This window comes from Balaenoptera borealis (genome assembly GCF_965194805.1).
Source record: "Balaenoptera borealis genome assembly, chromosome: 16".
NCBI lineage: Eukaryota > Metazoa > Chordata > Mammalia > Artiodactyla > Balaenopteridae > Balaenoptera > Balaenoptera borealis.
In genome coordinates, this window is record NC_138872.1 from 35,536,101 (window position 1) to 35,553,463 (window position 17,363).

At 37.2% G+C, this 17,363-nt stretch overlaps 1 protein-coding gene across 1 annotated transcript in view; it reads right to left on the reverse strand.

Moving 5' to 3' along the window:
* The window catches only part of TMX4 (thioredoxin related transmembrane protein 4), a 44,332-nt gene extending 31,739 nt beyond the window's left edge, over positions 1-12,593 (reverse strand). The window contains exons 1-2 of the mRNA XM_082359186.1: positions 12,119-12,593; positions 4,722-4,837 (exon numbers count right to left, since the gene is read on the reverse strand). Coding sequence (XP_082215312.1) covers positions 4,722-4,837; positions 12,119-12,303 — 301 coding nt within the window. The 5' untranslated portion in view covers positions 12,304-12,593. The remainder of the gene's footprint in view (positions 1-4,721; positions 4,838-12,118) is intronic.
* Positions 12,594-17,363: the final 4,770 nt, after the last annotated feature.

Sequence of the window (17,363 nt, forward strand, 5' to 3'; positions counted from 1 at the left end):
AAGAAAATGGGGACAGCTACCAGCTTTTGTTCTATCACTTATTAGCTGTGCTATTTTAGGAATGTTACTTAACCTCTCTGAGCCTCAGTTTTATGAGTAATAATATATAAATAGTTTGCTCTTCCTAGGATTGTAATGAAGCTAAAATGTATGTAAGTGCTTAACACAATTACAGGCTGAAGTAAATGCTTACTAAAGGTTAGTTATTATTTTTTAAATTAATTTTTATTAGAGTATGGTTGCTTTAAAATGTTGTGTTAGCCTACACTGCAGAAAAAATGAATCAGCCATACACATACCGATACCCCCTCCCTTTCATACTTCCCTCCCATTTAGGTTACCACCGTGCATTAGGCAGAGTTCCCTGTGCTTTACAGTATGTTCCCAGCAGTTGTCTGTTTTATACATAGTATCAATAACGTATATGTGTCAATCCCAGTCTCCCAATTCCTCTCTCCCCACCCCTTTCCCCCTTGGTATCCATACATTTGTTCTCTACGTCTGTGTCTCTATTTCTGCCTTGCAAATAAGATCATCTATACCATTTTTCTGGATTCCACATATATGAGTTACTATACGATACTTGCTTTTCTCTTTCTGACTTACTTAACTCTGTATAACACTCTCTAGGTCCATCCACGTCTCTACAAATGACCCAATTTCATTCTTTTTTATGGCTGAGTAATATTCTGCAATGTTAGTTATTATCACCAAAGAGAGAAGTAGAAGAAAAACAATCAAAAAAAAAAAGTAGAACTAATCTTACCTTTGAAATTGAAATAAAGTTGTCAGTATAATAGAATACAAAGACTAAGTTTTACACTTATAAAATTAAAATATCAACACTAACTAAAGTACAGTAAACTAAATTGTCTTCTATAATAAATTAGTGGCTTTAAAGACAACAGTTATTCTTGGCCATGGTAGGGGTCTGGTTTACCTCTCATCTAGTGCAACAGCCATGGGTGTTCTCTGAGCAGCTGCTCTTTTCCTGTCTTGGACAACTAAGCTCATCCGCATGGAACAGAAGGTTCAAGTATACACTCATTAAATTTAATTTTCCAAAGTCAACTCAACTGAAACATCATCTGGCCTATGCAGTATTAAACAGGCAATATAATGCAATCTAATCTAAGGTCTGTGCTCTCCTTGACTTCTACATCTCAGCTGTAAAAATGCAGTGTCTTTATAATCCTGAAATCTTATTTTCTATTTCAAATACCTAAAAAAATCTCTTATTAGATATACCAATGGAAGAGTTACAGGCATAACTAAAGAGTATGCATGAACACCTCAAAAATTCTTGCTTTCCCTTCTTCTTAAAAAAGGAATGAAATTATCCCTTACTAGCATTCCTGTGCACAGCAGCCCTGATGAAAGATACAGTAATGCAGATCTGTATCCAAATATCAATCTGTATACAGAAATATCTAGTAAAGAGCTCAGCCATGGGGAAAATAATATCATTTCGATGGTTTCCCACTCATTCAGTAGGTAAGATTTTGCAAAAATGAAGTAAATACTTAAATAGCTTCCAAGAATAGGGACAAGCTGCCCCAGAGGTTTGCCACATAAGACATGTTCTCTTCATTCAGCTTTCAGGACCCCCTACTTCTCCATCTCCTTCCTGCTTCACTGGCTTCTCCTTTTCTGCTGCTGGAACTTCTTTTCTTCTAAATGTTGGAATGCCCCAGTTCTCAATCCTCAGAACACGTCTCTGCACACACTCCCTAGGTAATCTCAATTTGTCCCTTTGCTTCAAATACCATCTACACTGATGATCCTTAAATGCCTATCTCTAGCTCACCTCTATTTGGATTTCTATCAAACATCTCGAACTTAAACCCTGTCCCAAACCTGATCCTCCTTCAGTCTCCTCCATCTTCTTTCTTTTCACCAAGTGCTACAACCAATCTACTGGGAAATCCTTTAGGATATTCCACCCAAATGCCGTATCTCCAATCCAGCCACTTACCACTGCTGCAACTAGTCCAAGCCACCATCCTCTCCACTCTGGGCTACTGCATTAACCTCTGAACTTCTCTTCTTGCTTACACTTCCAACCTCCTACAGACAATTTTTCACACAGCCAAATGAATACTTTTAAAACATGAATCAAATCATGTCACTCCCGTGCTCAAAACCTTCCAGTAGCTTCCTTTCTATCATACTTGGTATAAAACCTAAACTCCTTGCCATGGCCAACAACAGCCTAAATGGTCTGGTCCCTAGCTCGTTCTCCAGCCCCATTTGTCTCAAGGACCCCACTGGCTATCATATTGTTTCTCAAATAAGCCAAGTACTCCTACCTGCACATGCTGTTTGCTCTGCCTGGAATGCTCCTCCCCTACACCTTGTTGAAATTCATTTCCTTAATTTGTCAAGACCTACAGTCAAACAGCCCTTCCCTGGACATCCTATTAAAATAGTGGCTCCCACCATTTTCTACATTTTTACCCTGCTTTCTTTTTCATCATAGCCCTTACTACCACCAGACATTATTTCCCATTTTTCTTTTGTGATTGTTTATCCCCTTCACTAGAATGTAAGCTCAATGAGGAGCCAGGTCTTTTCTTCCTTATTCACCTGCACCATTATTTACCTGCATCATTCGTCTGTATCACTGCTATCCAGAACAGGGTCTGGTGCATGGTATCAACTCAAAAATTGGCTGCATAAACATATTATTTCTAAATGCTATTAAAATATTATTTGAAAGCATTACGTTTGTAATTTAAAGTAAAATTATAAACATAAAATAGTATAATCTAAAGTGAAATATTCTCTAGGCCTCTCAGTCATGTGTATAGAATTTTGGCTCCTAATTTTTACTTATCAGTTACAGGTTTTCAGTTGTTATCATTTAAAAGAATTCTAGAGCCTCTACTTTAAAAAAACTGAGACACAAAACAACCACATTTTGTTTTTTGGACTTTGTTTCTTCACTATTTTCATAGGACATCAGACCAAAGACTTTTTTTCTTCTTCTTAGGTTTTATACTTATATAAATACTACGAGTCAATGATAAATTTGCTTTTAAAATATTTTGTCATAATCAATTTCTCCTACTTCATTATCGAAAAAGCATTTCATCCATTCACAATGGAAAAATAGTTTATAAGTCTACATTTTAGGAGGAAAGACAGTATTCAGTTAGACTTTAGATCTGTGAATCCATCACAAAGCTAACTGTTTAATTCGTTTAATTCAAATCATGCTGTGAATTCACGGCAGGTATGCCAAAAAGCTGAAATGGGAATAGGCCAGCTGCATTTCTAAGAAACTCATCATAAAATGTGTCTGGTGCCTGATTTCATTGGACTCAAACTATTAAAAACACAAAAACAAGTTTACCACAGATATGTCATTGCAATGATTTGACCTCCAAGCAGGAAAACTAATTATAATAGCCCAAATCATGAACTAATAACTATAATTGTCCATCTCTAAATAGCAGATAGGCAGAAGTGGTTTTGTTTTAAATGCTTAAAAAGGTGGAGGCTTGAGTACTCATGGCTTGTAATAGAAATCTCTCTCCATGGGTTTGTCAACACATAGATCTTAACGGACACCATTCATTTTGTTGTCCCAGTAACTGGTAATTCGTTATTTTGTGTTTATTGAACTCACAGTTATTACAGAGAAGGAATAGCTACATTTCCACACCTACCATCTTTTACCCCCTTGTGAAAGGATGCAATAGGTAGAAATTAAATGTAGATAGGAAAACAATTACTTATAAAGTTTCAAAATAGTAAAATTTGAGATTTAAATCATAAAAGCCCAACTTTTCTCAATTTATATATAATACACAAAGTTACACAAAGTTATTTTTAAACTATAAATACAAATTTATTGTGTGTATCTTTTCAGAATTAAAGTCTCCTTTATCTCCCTCTTTTGAAAAATTGTATCATTAACAACTAATAAATGTAGATGGTGACAGAATTAGAAATTTACCATTCTGGAGCTCTTAATAAAATATTTGATTCAGGTAAGATCATCACAGATCTTAAAAGCCCAAAGTATCACCCCACAGATTACTTTCTAGCTACAAAGTGGGGTCTTTTCTTTATAATTGAGATGTTTAGTGTCATCACCTTAACCAAATGATCAAATTCAACATCACTAATAGTGACAGTACATGTCTTATGATGGGATACAATATAAAGTCACAGCATCACCTTTCCATGAATGTCTAATCCAAATCATGCCTTTACACTGAAGTTCAAGTTTACAGAAAATGTAAGAACAAGTTAAATGTCACCATAAGGAAACATCTAGGCAAATCCTTGGCCTGTTCTCTTCAGAATAACAATGGCATAGAAAAAATGGAGGACTATTCTAGATTGACAGAGATGAAAAACACATAACAACCAAATGTAATTGGTGAACCATGATTGGATCCTGGTTTAAAAAACTATAAAAAGTCATGTGGGAAATAATTAGGGAGATTTTCATATGCTGAAGTATTGAAGAGTGAAGTCTCATGATGTCTGCAACTTATTTTCAAATGACTTAGCAAAAAAAAAAATATATACACATATGTATGTGTAAATACAAACACAGACAGATGCAGATATGCTAAAATATTATCTTGATTTTAGGTGGTTAGTTCATGGGTAATCAATATTCTAGTCTTCCAACTTTTCTGCATGCTTGAAAAAATTAAAATTAAAAGCAACTAACTTTTGCATTTAATGTTCTACATTTACAGTACCTGGTTCTTGAATGACATCCACCTTCCCCACACTGATCTGAAGTATTTCACCATTCTTTGCAAAAGTCTCCCATTCTGAATCAGTCTGCTGACAGGATGGACACCAAGGGGCATAACTATAAAAGAATAATAGCTAATCAATATACATACATGAAAAATATCTGTAAAACAAAATAGAGAAATAGAGTATTTAAATTGACAAAATAAATTCTTAACTAAAGGGAGACACAAATGCAAGTTTTCCCAAAGTCATTAGACAAAGAAAAACAGAAGCACATTTCCCTCCTAGAATTTAATATAAATATTATGAATATCAATTCCCTGGGAAAAAATTAGCCAAAGTTTAAGATTTTTCACAAATTACTGTAATACTTAAAAGTATTTTATTTCAATGTTATTGCTACAATCAACCCAAATTTTATCACCTTCCAGATAGTTTTTGATATTTGAGGGTGAACACTGTTTTGAAAGTGCTACTAAAGGAGAACACTTTTCACAAGGGTGCCCCTAAACTAGCCAAACCAGTTTCAAATCCATCAAAGCTACAAATCTGATGAGCAAAGACCACAAGATCTGCTAGTGGGTCCCCAAGAATGAGTCATTTCCAAAGATCTGTGGCAGTTCTGAAACATTTCGAGAAAGAAAGCAGAAGCTATAGGCTAAACCAACTCTACTTGACACTTAAGAATTAGAAGAACCTGTGTCTTCAATCAGAACTCTGCTTTTTACATTAATTTTTTTCATTCAATAAACATGAACTGAGCACCAACCAAGAAGCTGAGGCTACAGCTGTGAACAAGACAAATGTGCCTCCTCTCCTTAGGGAGTATAGAGTCCAAAGAGGTAATTACAAACCAGGTGGCAAATGTGAGTATAGAAAAGATGCTATAGAGACACAGACGCTGGGTGATCTCAGAAGGGCCCAAAGAGAAAGGAGCAACTGTACTAAGATCTAAAGGAGAAGAAACAGTCAGAGAGGGATCAAGGAATGTTCTAATCTAAGCAGAGAGAACTATATGTGTGAAGGTGCAGAGTACTGAGCATTTAAATAAAGTTGTATAAAGAGTTAGCACTCTATTTGAAGCTCCAGGGTTAGCCCTAAAGAGGTAAGAGAATTATGATCAGATTCACATTTTGTAAAACTCACCCAGCAGTTCTGTGGATAATGGATCAGGGAAGAATACGATGGAAGCAAAGAGAAGAGGTGGAAGGCTGGCCCTCTCTAGCTCTATCTTTAAAAAAGACTAGTATAGCCAATTCCAAGATCATTCTAAAAGGTCATTAATCTTCCCATTATAGCTCACTGTCCAATCCCTGAGGTCCAGGAGACATGGACCAGAGAACATGGTCCGAGAACAATCTGCTGACATGACATCTTTGAATGTGGATTTTTCTATAAACACTCATATCCCTACATTTCCAAGGCAAAGTACATCCTGGTATACAATAAGTGCCCAATAAATGTTTGCAGAATACATAATGAACAAACTTGAAAGAAAATTATATTCTTCATCTGAGAAAATAGTTATTTTCTACATATTTTCTGAATATCCAAATGGCAGATGAGACTGGGGCAAGCAGTTGGTAAACTCTAGGGAAAAAAGGAACATTTTATTATTAAGTACATTTCAATAGGCATTTCAATATATTGGATAAGAGTTCTGCTGGAGGCATCAGAGAGACCAATTACAAATTAACCATGTGTCTTTGAGCAAGTTAATAATCCTTCCATGCCTCAGCTTTCTCAACTGTAAAATGCGATAATAACAGCAGTTACCTTAGAAGGTTATTGAGAGATTAGATGACACATGTAAAGCAGGCACATATTAAGAAAATCATTAATGTAAATGACATTTGTAATATACGCCTGGTTTCAGAGACATTTTTATGATGCATTAGCTCATCTGAACCTTATGGCCTCACTGTTGTAAGGCAACAAGGCAGATTCAGAGAGACTTGCTGACCGTCACTTCAGACCACACAGAGCAGGAACACAGATGGAGGTATTTGTGTGATAAAAATGTCCAAGGAAAATAAGATCCAACAGAGAAAGACAGACAGAAAGACAGACAGTAGGAATAAGAAATACATTACCAAAAACAAGGAAGAAATTTTGAGGTACAGTTTAATGAACTTCAGATCCTCTTTGCTTTGTTTCCCTAGAACTGTTTCTGCATACAACACATTTGCTATATCAGTAATGATTAAATCATGCAAATTTCATCATTTTAAAAAATCCTAGTCCCTAATCTCTAGACAGACTATTATATAAATTGGGAATTTGGTGAAATTGACCCTTAAAATATACAAATGCCACTGAGATAATTTTAGATACTCCATTTTCTTTGTAGCTGTTACCCACTGGTCTGTGGCACTGTTAATGCCATTATTTCTAAGATTTAATCAGAGTTTATTGTGTTGGAATGTACCAAGGTCATCCATTAACCTAGTGTGTTCTTTTGGTGATGGAGATAAAACAGCCCTGAGTCTCAGAAGTGGGAATTGGTCCATTGTTGTTGCAACTTTTTAAACTATTAGTATTCTTTTGTATCTAAAAGATAGTCATTTAGAATCTACTATGACACCTGCTAGAGAAATTTCACTAGAATGAACACTCCATGAAGGCAGTGACTGGTGCATTGCTTGTACCTAGAAGAGAGCCTGGAACGTTCTAGGTCACAGTAAATATTTATTACATCAATGAACAAAGGGGAGGTGATAGTGATTATCCTTAGTACCTAAGAAAATATATACAGCTGTTTCCTTCAGTGATATACTAGCTCTTGATTAAAGAACAATTAAAGTCTATTATTCATTCATTCACTGAGTCAAAAAGCATTTATTGAACACCTAGAACTTGACAGTTATTAAGGTTCTGTAGCTAAACAGGAGGAGGAAAAACTTTGTTCCTCTACTTAAAAGCTTATCATCTAGAGGAGGAGTAAGACAAAAACCAAGTACAAAAACATATAAATTAATTTATAATTATAAGTTGTGATAAGGCCATGCTAGATACAAACAAGAAAGAATTTTCCTGGGTGGTTGGGGTACAGAGAAGGCAGGGCACCTGTATGAATGGTAAGGAGTGTCAGGAATGAACTCAAAGCGATGTTCTTCGTTTGCAGAAATTACAGAGATGCTAAGTCATGGGTGGACCTCTGAATCCCACAGGGAAAAGGCTTCCCCTTATATGGGTCAGTGTGCAGGCCAGCTGAGAGCGTAAGCATGAGTCAGCCAGGCTCTGTGCCTTCCTCCAGGCTCCCCCACTATACAACTACTCTCCTCAGCTTGCACTGGGGATTGCAAAGCTCAGGCCAGCATTCTAGTTCTGGTCTTGCCCACCACTTACTAAGGATATGGTTTAAAGCTTTAACCTTCCAAGTTTTCGTCTCCTTTAGTTAATGAGAATGAGAATAATAATTCTGCACCAGATTTCTGGGATGCTCAAATTCTGAAAGAGGGCATTCTGAATTGCTTACACTGACATAAGCAATGTAACGATTTACTGTGATTGAAGTGATGATGACGACGATGGAGAAGATGTGGATGATTACCCTTTGTGGAAACAATCTGAAATCAAATACTTCTATGTTAGCCCATAAGCTCCTCTTTTGCATGCTTTTAAATACCCATAACAGTACCTAAGGCAGTGGTTTCCAATCAGAGGCATTTGGAAGTGTGTATAGGGGATGGAGGTTTAAATATTTTTGATGTCACATGACTACTAGAATGTTATGGGCAGGGGCCAGGGATGCCAAAGGTTCTGCAATGTGTGAGCCATCCCCACATATCAAAGAACTGTCCAACTCAAAATGCTAATAGTACCCTGGTGAGAACCACTGAGGAATGCTCAAGAGAGAGGAAGCATTCAACAAACATTTGCTAAATAAACAAATGCTACCTATGCTACTTATTTCCTTCACAGCACAGCAGACTGCCAGTCCCTTGAAATCAAGAAATGTAATTTATTCACCTTCATCTTCCCAAGTCCCCAACCCTGAACCTGACACATAACAAGCATTTAATGACTATCTCTTATACATTCAATCAACAAATCACCACTATCGATGAAACTGCAAGAAATTATAACTATTTGATATGGGCAAGTTAAGGCAATGATGTTCTCTGCAAGTATAAGAAGGATACTAGAAACACAACGCTAAAACCAAGAGATCCTAGGGAAATAAATGAGGCCTTTCTCCATCACCAGATGACTAGTTTCAATTTTGAAACATGATCATCCCAAGAACAAAGTCAGAAAAAGTATTGCTTTATAAAGATTTCTATGCCTTAGAGATAAACTATTTTAACCCAAAGACATATTTTTCCTCTAGGTAACAGTTTAAAGTATGTGGGTCAAAATTAAGCTTTGTAGATATCTACTTATGTCTTTGGGGTAAAAAAGCCACCAGAACAGCATTATATTGTATATTTTTGTGTTTCAAAAGAACAAAAGTAGTATTCTCAAGCACTGATATGATGGGAACCAAGCAAATGTTTAAAACAGCAAAAGTTTACAAAGCAACTGAAGGAAGAATAGCATGAAACAATGGAAAGAGAGAAAAGAAAACATCAGAAGGCCTTTTAAAGATTAGATAATCTTTCCTAACCCAAGAAAGGACAAACTTTTCAACAGAGGTTAAGAGGAAGAAAGCACAGCAAACCAATTATAGAGACATGGCAGAAACAGGGGTAAAAAGTATAAAAGAATGTATGAAAGCAAATAAGAAGAGAAAAACTGAGTGTACAAAAAAATCCACTGAATTAAAGAAAATGTTAATAGTAATGGGAGAATTTTTCAGGTTTTAAAAGGTTTCAGAATAAAAATGGTGAATTACTGCAAATATAGTTTTAGCTGATATTTCTCCTTAACAGAGAAGTGTTTTTTTAAAAATTGAAAATTCAATTGCAAGAATACAAAAAATTGTTTGAAAAACAAAGAAAACATAACAAATTAAATTTTACATTAAGGACTTTTCATGTCTCAGAGCAGAGAAACACTGCTATGTCCTTCAAAATAAATTATTGATACCAATCTAACCAGGAATTGTATTATAGGAACTTTGTACGAAGTGGGATCAAAAAGAAAAAGTCCCCAGAGGAGAGGTAGCATATAAACAAATGAACAAGAAAAGAACTGTCATTCAAAGTAATGTTAAAATTTTAATATTATCAGAAAGCCTCCTAACTTGCTTCTTTTGAGAAGTTAAATATATCATCACCTGTGGATCCCTAACAATCTCCATTTATTATGACCAGTTCATCTGAACAAAGTACTAACATGGGAGAAAGTATTAAGACATTTTGTTTTCCTGTTATAGACACCAGAAAAAAAAAAAATCTGATAACTTATTGGATGTTTGAAAGAATTCCTAGAAATTTATAGGCTTATAGTAGTACTGAAGATATAAATTTTATTTTTTTAAAGTGTTGGATTTTGTCAAAGGGAGGAGGAATATCACAAATAAAGAGCCACAATTTTCTTCAGGACAAGCACTTAGCTTCTGGAATTTGGAGGTAATGGTTCTTTCCTTTCTAGCCGCACTTCATATCAACCTATTCTGAAGTGTACTCAATGAAAAGAACTTCTAAGATCTCAAGTATCTACACAGCTTACTTTTGGTTACAAGTATCATCTTGAACAAGAGCCCAAACATAACTCCATACAATGGACACATAGCAAGCTTACAACAATTGATTACTACACCTCAGCTTGTACATTTATGAAGTAAAATTTGAACCATCAACATAGCCATGAGTTGTTGGCTGTTGCTTGTTTATAATCCTAACTTGGCTTACACTTACTGGAGCTTTAGTGTTCTTAGTTTTTACTTAAAAAAAGTAAAAAAAAGAACATAGCTACTCCAAAAGGAATATAAAGGAGTTGAGGCCATTAAACATAACAAGTCTTTTCTGCTTTGACCTTCGTCATGCACATACAGAAACTCAGTTTTAATCAGAAAACTGACATCTAGAAAACCTCCATTGTACAAGCACCTACTAAAAAAACAACTTTCTGTAGTACTAGCTGATAAAACAGTCTCTCTAAAACTCTTGCAATTACAAACATGACAGTCCTGTCATGCTTACTTTAAAATTTTCTCTCTTAAATAGAAAATGACCTCATCTCTATTCAAAGTAGTTAATTTTAATCAGTGCTTCATGTCTACAGATCTCTTTAATAATTTCATTGATTTATTATGATACCAAAGGCATTGTACTTTGAGGTCTAAAATATCCCCTGCTTTGTGACCAAAAGGTAAATACTTGTTTGAAGCAGTACTGTGCATTATGTTCTTTGAACAATGTAATCTACTAGGTGACTTACAACTTTTGGGCCTGAGTCAAACTGAGGTTTTCAGTCTATAGAATAATCTGTTTACAATCTAAATTCAAAGAATCAAAATTTAGTCTTAAGACAAATGAAGGAAAATTTCAATTCTGTGAGAGTCTGTGTCCTCAACGCAAAATTAGTTAACAGATATTAGCAATCAAGTATGTGTATCATCTGAAAACCACAGGCTAAGGAGATGTGGTCTCGGTGATTATTTCTTCAGCCATTCTCCATTTTCCTTACAAGCCCCCCACGATGGTCTCTCTAGCCTATTGAGACATCTGCCCACTGCCTATTTCAAGCCATCTTTCAAATGGTTACTTCCTTCCTAAATTTTAAACTATAATGAATAAATCTTCCCTGCTCCTAACTCAAAACAGCATTTTCCCACCTCTCCTCAAGCCAAGGCACTATCCAATATTTACCTTCTATTGTTCAAAAGGGGCAATTTATTAATATCCTTTTCTTTATGACACTAGCACAATTAAGTTATGATACCTACCCAGAAATCTCTACCTCTAAAAATTATAACAAATATCAACATTTATTTGAAATCTTTTTTCTCCGGGTCTTCAAAATGAAGACTGAGATACTTTGTACGGACTGGTCTGCCCTTCACCATGCTGCAATTATTCATTCAACAAGTATCTTGCCTAGTCAGTGCTACGTTATTTGTTCTGTACAGAAGCGTCTCTGGATGACAGCCCTTTCCCCTCTACATACACTTTTATCAAAAGCTCGAGATTTTCTTGCAGATTTCTCTGTTCCCCTTCCTCCCCTTGGTAAACCGCCCATCCACCACATCCCTAAAACACTTCCTCCCAAAATAGGGAACTAGCCAGGGAGGGGAGGATGCGCTACACCCGCAACCCTCACCGCGGAGGGCTGGGCGCGCATGCGCAGCGTCGGGGGCCCGGCCCGGCTCTGCAGGTAGCTGGCTGGGCGGGTCCCGGCCCGAGGTCTAGCCCAGTAGGCACTGCGGTAGCGGGAGAGGGAGGCGCGGCTCCTGGAGGGCTGCAGCCGCGAGGATAGTGTGGCGAGCGGGGCGGGCGGGCACACTCACAATTTCAGCATCCACTCGCCCTCCAACACCAGCGTCCAGTTGGAGGCGGTCATGGGCCGCACCAGGCTCCGCTCCTGCGGCAGCGCGGCCTGCTCCGGGCCGGCCTCCGCCTCCGCAGCTGCCGCCGCCGCGACCCAGGCGACCAGGAGCGCCGTGAGCAGCGGGCCGCGGCGCCCGCCCGCCATGTCGCTACGCGGAACGAGGCTCCTCGGCAGGGGCTGGGGCAGAGGGTACGGCCGGCCTGCGGACCGGGCCTTCCCACGTAGTGCTAGGAAAGACCGGGTCGCCCCGCCGCCGCCCTGCCGCCGCCCTGCCGCGCCGACTAGCCCAGCTCGAGACTGGGGTGGCAGTCGCCGCCTCTTATCGGCCCGAGCCGCGGAGGCCACGCCCCCTCCCGCCTCGACTCGCTGTTGCCCGGGGCGTCGGTTGCCTTGGCAACGGCCGCCCTCCCCCTCCTGACCGCTGTGTTGAAAATAAACAGATGAGCCGTTGTTGCTTAACTTAGAACCTGTACGGTGTGTGCCTGGGCTCCAGTAAGGTGGGGGGCAGGTTGGTGCGTGTGGCTTTTTCTAAAGAGAAACGTCGCCAGTAATAAAAAAATGCATCACCTATTCAATGGTAGCAAAAATAACAGCAATGGACTACAAGTAAACTGTTGAATGGAAAAACAAAAGGACGTGTTGGGCATCTCACTGAATGGGAGAGGAAATTTTAAGCACTCTTTGCCTGTGTATAATGAAGTAGCACTGCCTAATTGGAGATAATGAAACTAGATCATGCAATTGTATTTTTTACAAAAATGTTAATTTCACAAAAAAACGTTTACAACATGGGTACTAACAGATAAAATGAGTCAGTTAATAAGAATAGTGCCAGTTGCGATTAAATGGACTTCTCGCTTCTCTTGGCTACACTTTTGTCAGATCTAAAATGAGAATGGCCTTAAATGATTTCCAGATCTCTTTCCAGATACCCATTCGATGCATCTGTACCTTGAGATCACTACACCCTTAGTATGTAAGACTGAATTAAAATCAGAGGTCGGGTGTGCTTTTTCAAAGTGTTGCTTTACAAGAATTCATTAGATGTGCAAAGCATAAAACTGGGTAGTGTGGTCAATATATCATGAAAAAGTGTGATTTCTGTCCTGGGCAGAAATCAAATCAACAAAGACAGCTATGCAACTAAGAGTATTGCAGGGCACATGAGATCAATCTCCAGTCAGTACTTACAGGTGAGAAAGATGAATTTTGACTGCACAGATGACACTGTAAACTTGGAAAGTGGCCTTGCAATAAATGTTACCAAAAGTCAGTTATTTTATACAGATCAGTCCTATAAACTCAGTGGGAAATATTTTATTTTGCTTTTAGAAAGAAATGACATACACAGAAATTCTATCATTCTTTTCAGTATATGATATATGATTGGTAAAAAAAATTCTTAAAATAGGATCTGATATTAAGGAATTACTGTTAATTTTGTTGGGTGTGATAATGGTGTTATGATTATATTTTAGAAGGCTTTATTGGTTACAGATAGTGAAATATTTATGGGTGAAATAATATGATGTCTAGAATTCTCTTTACTCCAAAAATAAAATTTGGGGGGTGGAAGGAAAATGGATGAAACAAAAGTAGCACAACATCAATCAACGCTGAAGCTAAGTTCATTTTTGCTATTCTCTCTACTTTTGTGTAGGCTGGAAAATCTGCAAAATGAAAAGTTAGGAGAGTATCATTGCTGAAGCTCTTCCTTACTTCTAACACAAAATGAGTGTTCAAGGATTGCATTTCTTGGCCTTCAGACTAGGGTCACTAGGAAGGAGTATAGCAAGAATGTGTGGGCAAGTGTGTGGTGGGGTGGCACAGACTAGGCTATGGCATTGGCCTGACACTTTCTACCTATGTGACTTGGGGCTAAAACCAGTTAACACCAAATTTTCTTTTTAAATGCAGGTAATAATAGAACCTACTGCATAAGGTGACTACAAAGATTAAATGAGATAAATATAATGCCTAGATAATTACGTCAGGGCTCCATCCTTTTCATGTTTAAAGCATGGAATCACAGTTTATAGAAGATTGGTACTTGGCACTGGGAGAAAGAACTTTTGTCCCTAGAGCAGTTTCCAATGGTGGCACTGTGGGCAGCTATGGTTACACAAAAACACATGGTTCCTAGTAGGAAAAGGAAGCAAGATAACAACGAATATTCCAATGGTAGAAACTTTAAAAACATAGTAACAAGCAAAGACCTTGATAAAATTGGCAATGTGGGACTTAATATTACTAAGATAATCAATGAGGGATAAGGAGACTGTATTCAGATTAAAAACTCCATAGTAATAGGGTATAGAAGTAATATGCACTGATTTTCCTATTGAGGATGGAGAAACTGGTATGGAAACATTAAATAAGCTACACAATGCTGTAAAATTAGTCCATAAAGTAATAATAGTACAGGAATTTAATTACACAAACAGATTTGCTAAATGCCTTACAGGAACAAGAGGTGGAGGGAGAATTATTAAATAGGACACTTCCTAGAACAGATGGTAGAAGAAACCATAAATGATTGAAATAAACTGAATTGTTCCAGGCTAGTGACTAGAAATGAATCCAAAAGGAGCCGTGATAAGCCTCTAAGAAACAGCAACCCCAGGACCACCTCCTGGGGAAAGAGAATCAACTAATTTTTTTTTCAAAACTAATAAGTGAGCTCAGGAAAAGCTGCATACAAGAGATATAGACACAGATCAATCCTCTTCCTATATACCAGTAAGAATTAATTTTAAAATATAGACAAACATCACATTCAAGAGCAACAAAAACTACCCAAAGAAAGAAAGAAACATGCAAGACATATGAAAAAAGCTAGAGGACTTTGTGGAGATGTCAATTTCCCCAAATTAATCTGTAAATCTAATGCAATAGGATTCAAAATCCAACCAAGTTCTTTCATTTAGAATTCTAAAAATCTATCTTAAAAAGTTAATGCTTAAGTATAGCCAATAGCATTTTGAAAAAGACCAATGATGTAGGTCTTGCTCTCTCAGGTATTAAATCTGCTATAAAGTTAAAATAAAACAGGGAGGTATTGGTATAAGAAGAAGCAAATAGAAAAATGGATCAGAGTAAAGACTCAAGAAACAAAACTATATGTATATGGATATTTATATATGTTAAAGGTGGTGTAGTTGACAGGATAAAGTAGACTTAGATTACAGTAACAAATAACCCCCCAAATTTCAGAGGCTTGACTCATAAAGTTCCTTTCTCTGTCATGCAAAATCCTCTTCGGCCTAAGAGACTCTGGGGAAGCTGAACACTAGGCAGGGTCTATGTAATACATGCTGCTTCAGTCTTATGGCTCTGCCACCTCAACACGAGACCTTCCCCATGATCATAGCAGGGAAAGGGAAAAGTAAAAGGCCGCAAGGAGCTTTTGGCTTCCTTAGGCCAGAAGTAGCACATCCCAATTCAGCTCATGGTCCACTGGCCAGAACTAATCATAAGACTGCATCACTTATAGGAAGGGTGGTCATCCATGGGAAATGAATATTGATGCATACTAATAATGTCCAAAAATGGCATTTCAAATAGGTGGGAGCAATTGGACTGATGCATAGTAGTGTTAGGGCAATTTCCTCCTCATTGAGAAAAAAATCTCTCTACCTCAATCTATATATCAAAATAATTTTCAGATCCACTAGTGAAAAAGTATACTATAACAAATGTTCTTGGAAAGTTTTTGGGGGAATACTTTTATAATCATCTGATGGGCAAAGCCTTCCTGAGTAACACAAGGAACAGTGAAGCCATAAAAGGATTCTGGTAAATTTGCCACGCAATAAAAACAATTTTTAAGTAAAGCCAAACTGAGCAGAATGACCTGAAATACACACAACACATAAAGGTTTAAATTCAAGAAGTTCTACAAATAATTAAGAAAAAGATATACCGCCCAATAAGGAAAATAGAAAAGAAAATAAATACCCACAGAAGAAGAAATCCAAATGCCAGATGAATATGAAAAGCTGTGCCTGCGTACTGCAGATCAGAAACAGGACATTTTACTGTTGCAAATACAGTTTATTTGATAATTCCCTGTGATTCCCCTTGGACTCCCCTTGGAGTCCAGTCAACTGCGATTAGGACCAGCCACCCCAATATTATAAAGTCTTCATTGGACTCTAATTACAATAGCTCCCTTTCTGTAACTACTTGCCCCCTCACTTTCTGATTATATTGTCTGATTACATGATATTTGGGAACCTGGCAAGTAAGTGTCAATTTTAAAGTAGGATTAAATGGGAACTGGAAAAGAGAGAGGCACAAATTTTATTCAAAGCAATTGTGTACTACAAGTCTGGCAAATTGTACATGAAGGGGAAAAACAAAACCGTCAAGGAATCCAAGTATAAATATTATGTGTAATGTTTGGTAATCTCTAATAATCACCAGGCCCTGGATATTGGAGTATACCAGGCGGTTTCTTCATTTCATTCAGCAAATTTTATGGAGTATATATTATGTGCAGGCCTTATGCTAGATTCTGTGAGATCAAGAGAGGCATGAGTCTCCATTCTTAATGAGGAGGCATAATAAAAGTTAAATGATGTTCAGAAAACACTAAGCATTCAATGGTCTAGAGCATTTCAGAATAGGAAGGTTGAGAATATGCCACAGAAGATATTGAGCTTTAGAGCTACTCTGATAGGAATAGAACAAAGAAAAGAAGCAGAGAAAACTCCAGATGGAGAAGATGCCCTGATAACAAGAAAGCATAAGAACCCCCAAATTTAACTCTCAACCTTAAAAAAAAATCTAAACCATGTTTATTATGAACAAATATCTGTTGTCTTGGCATTTGAAGGTTGGGAAATCAGGCTAACTGTATTCATGTACTTAACACAGTTAGTCAAGATTTACTTTTATCGTAGAGAAGAAACTGGGAAGGAACAAAGATGTCCATTGAGTTTATTGCTCTGCTCCAAGGCAATACAACATGTTAACTAAATCATCAGTTCTTGTTATCTATACAAGAATTCATTTTACAAATCTCATTTTAGTAAATATTTCTTGATATTTGAACCAAATATTTCCCAAGGTACTTAAATCATGCATTAAAAATTTTTTCCTTTTGTCTTATTTACATTTCAGTGAAGGTAAAGAACAACAGCTTGCCATTTAATAAATTTAAGTTTATATTCCTAACTATAATTTTTGTCCATATTTCAAGT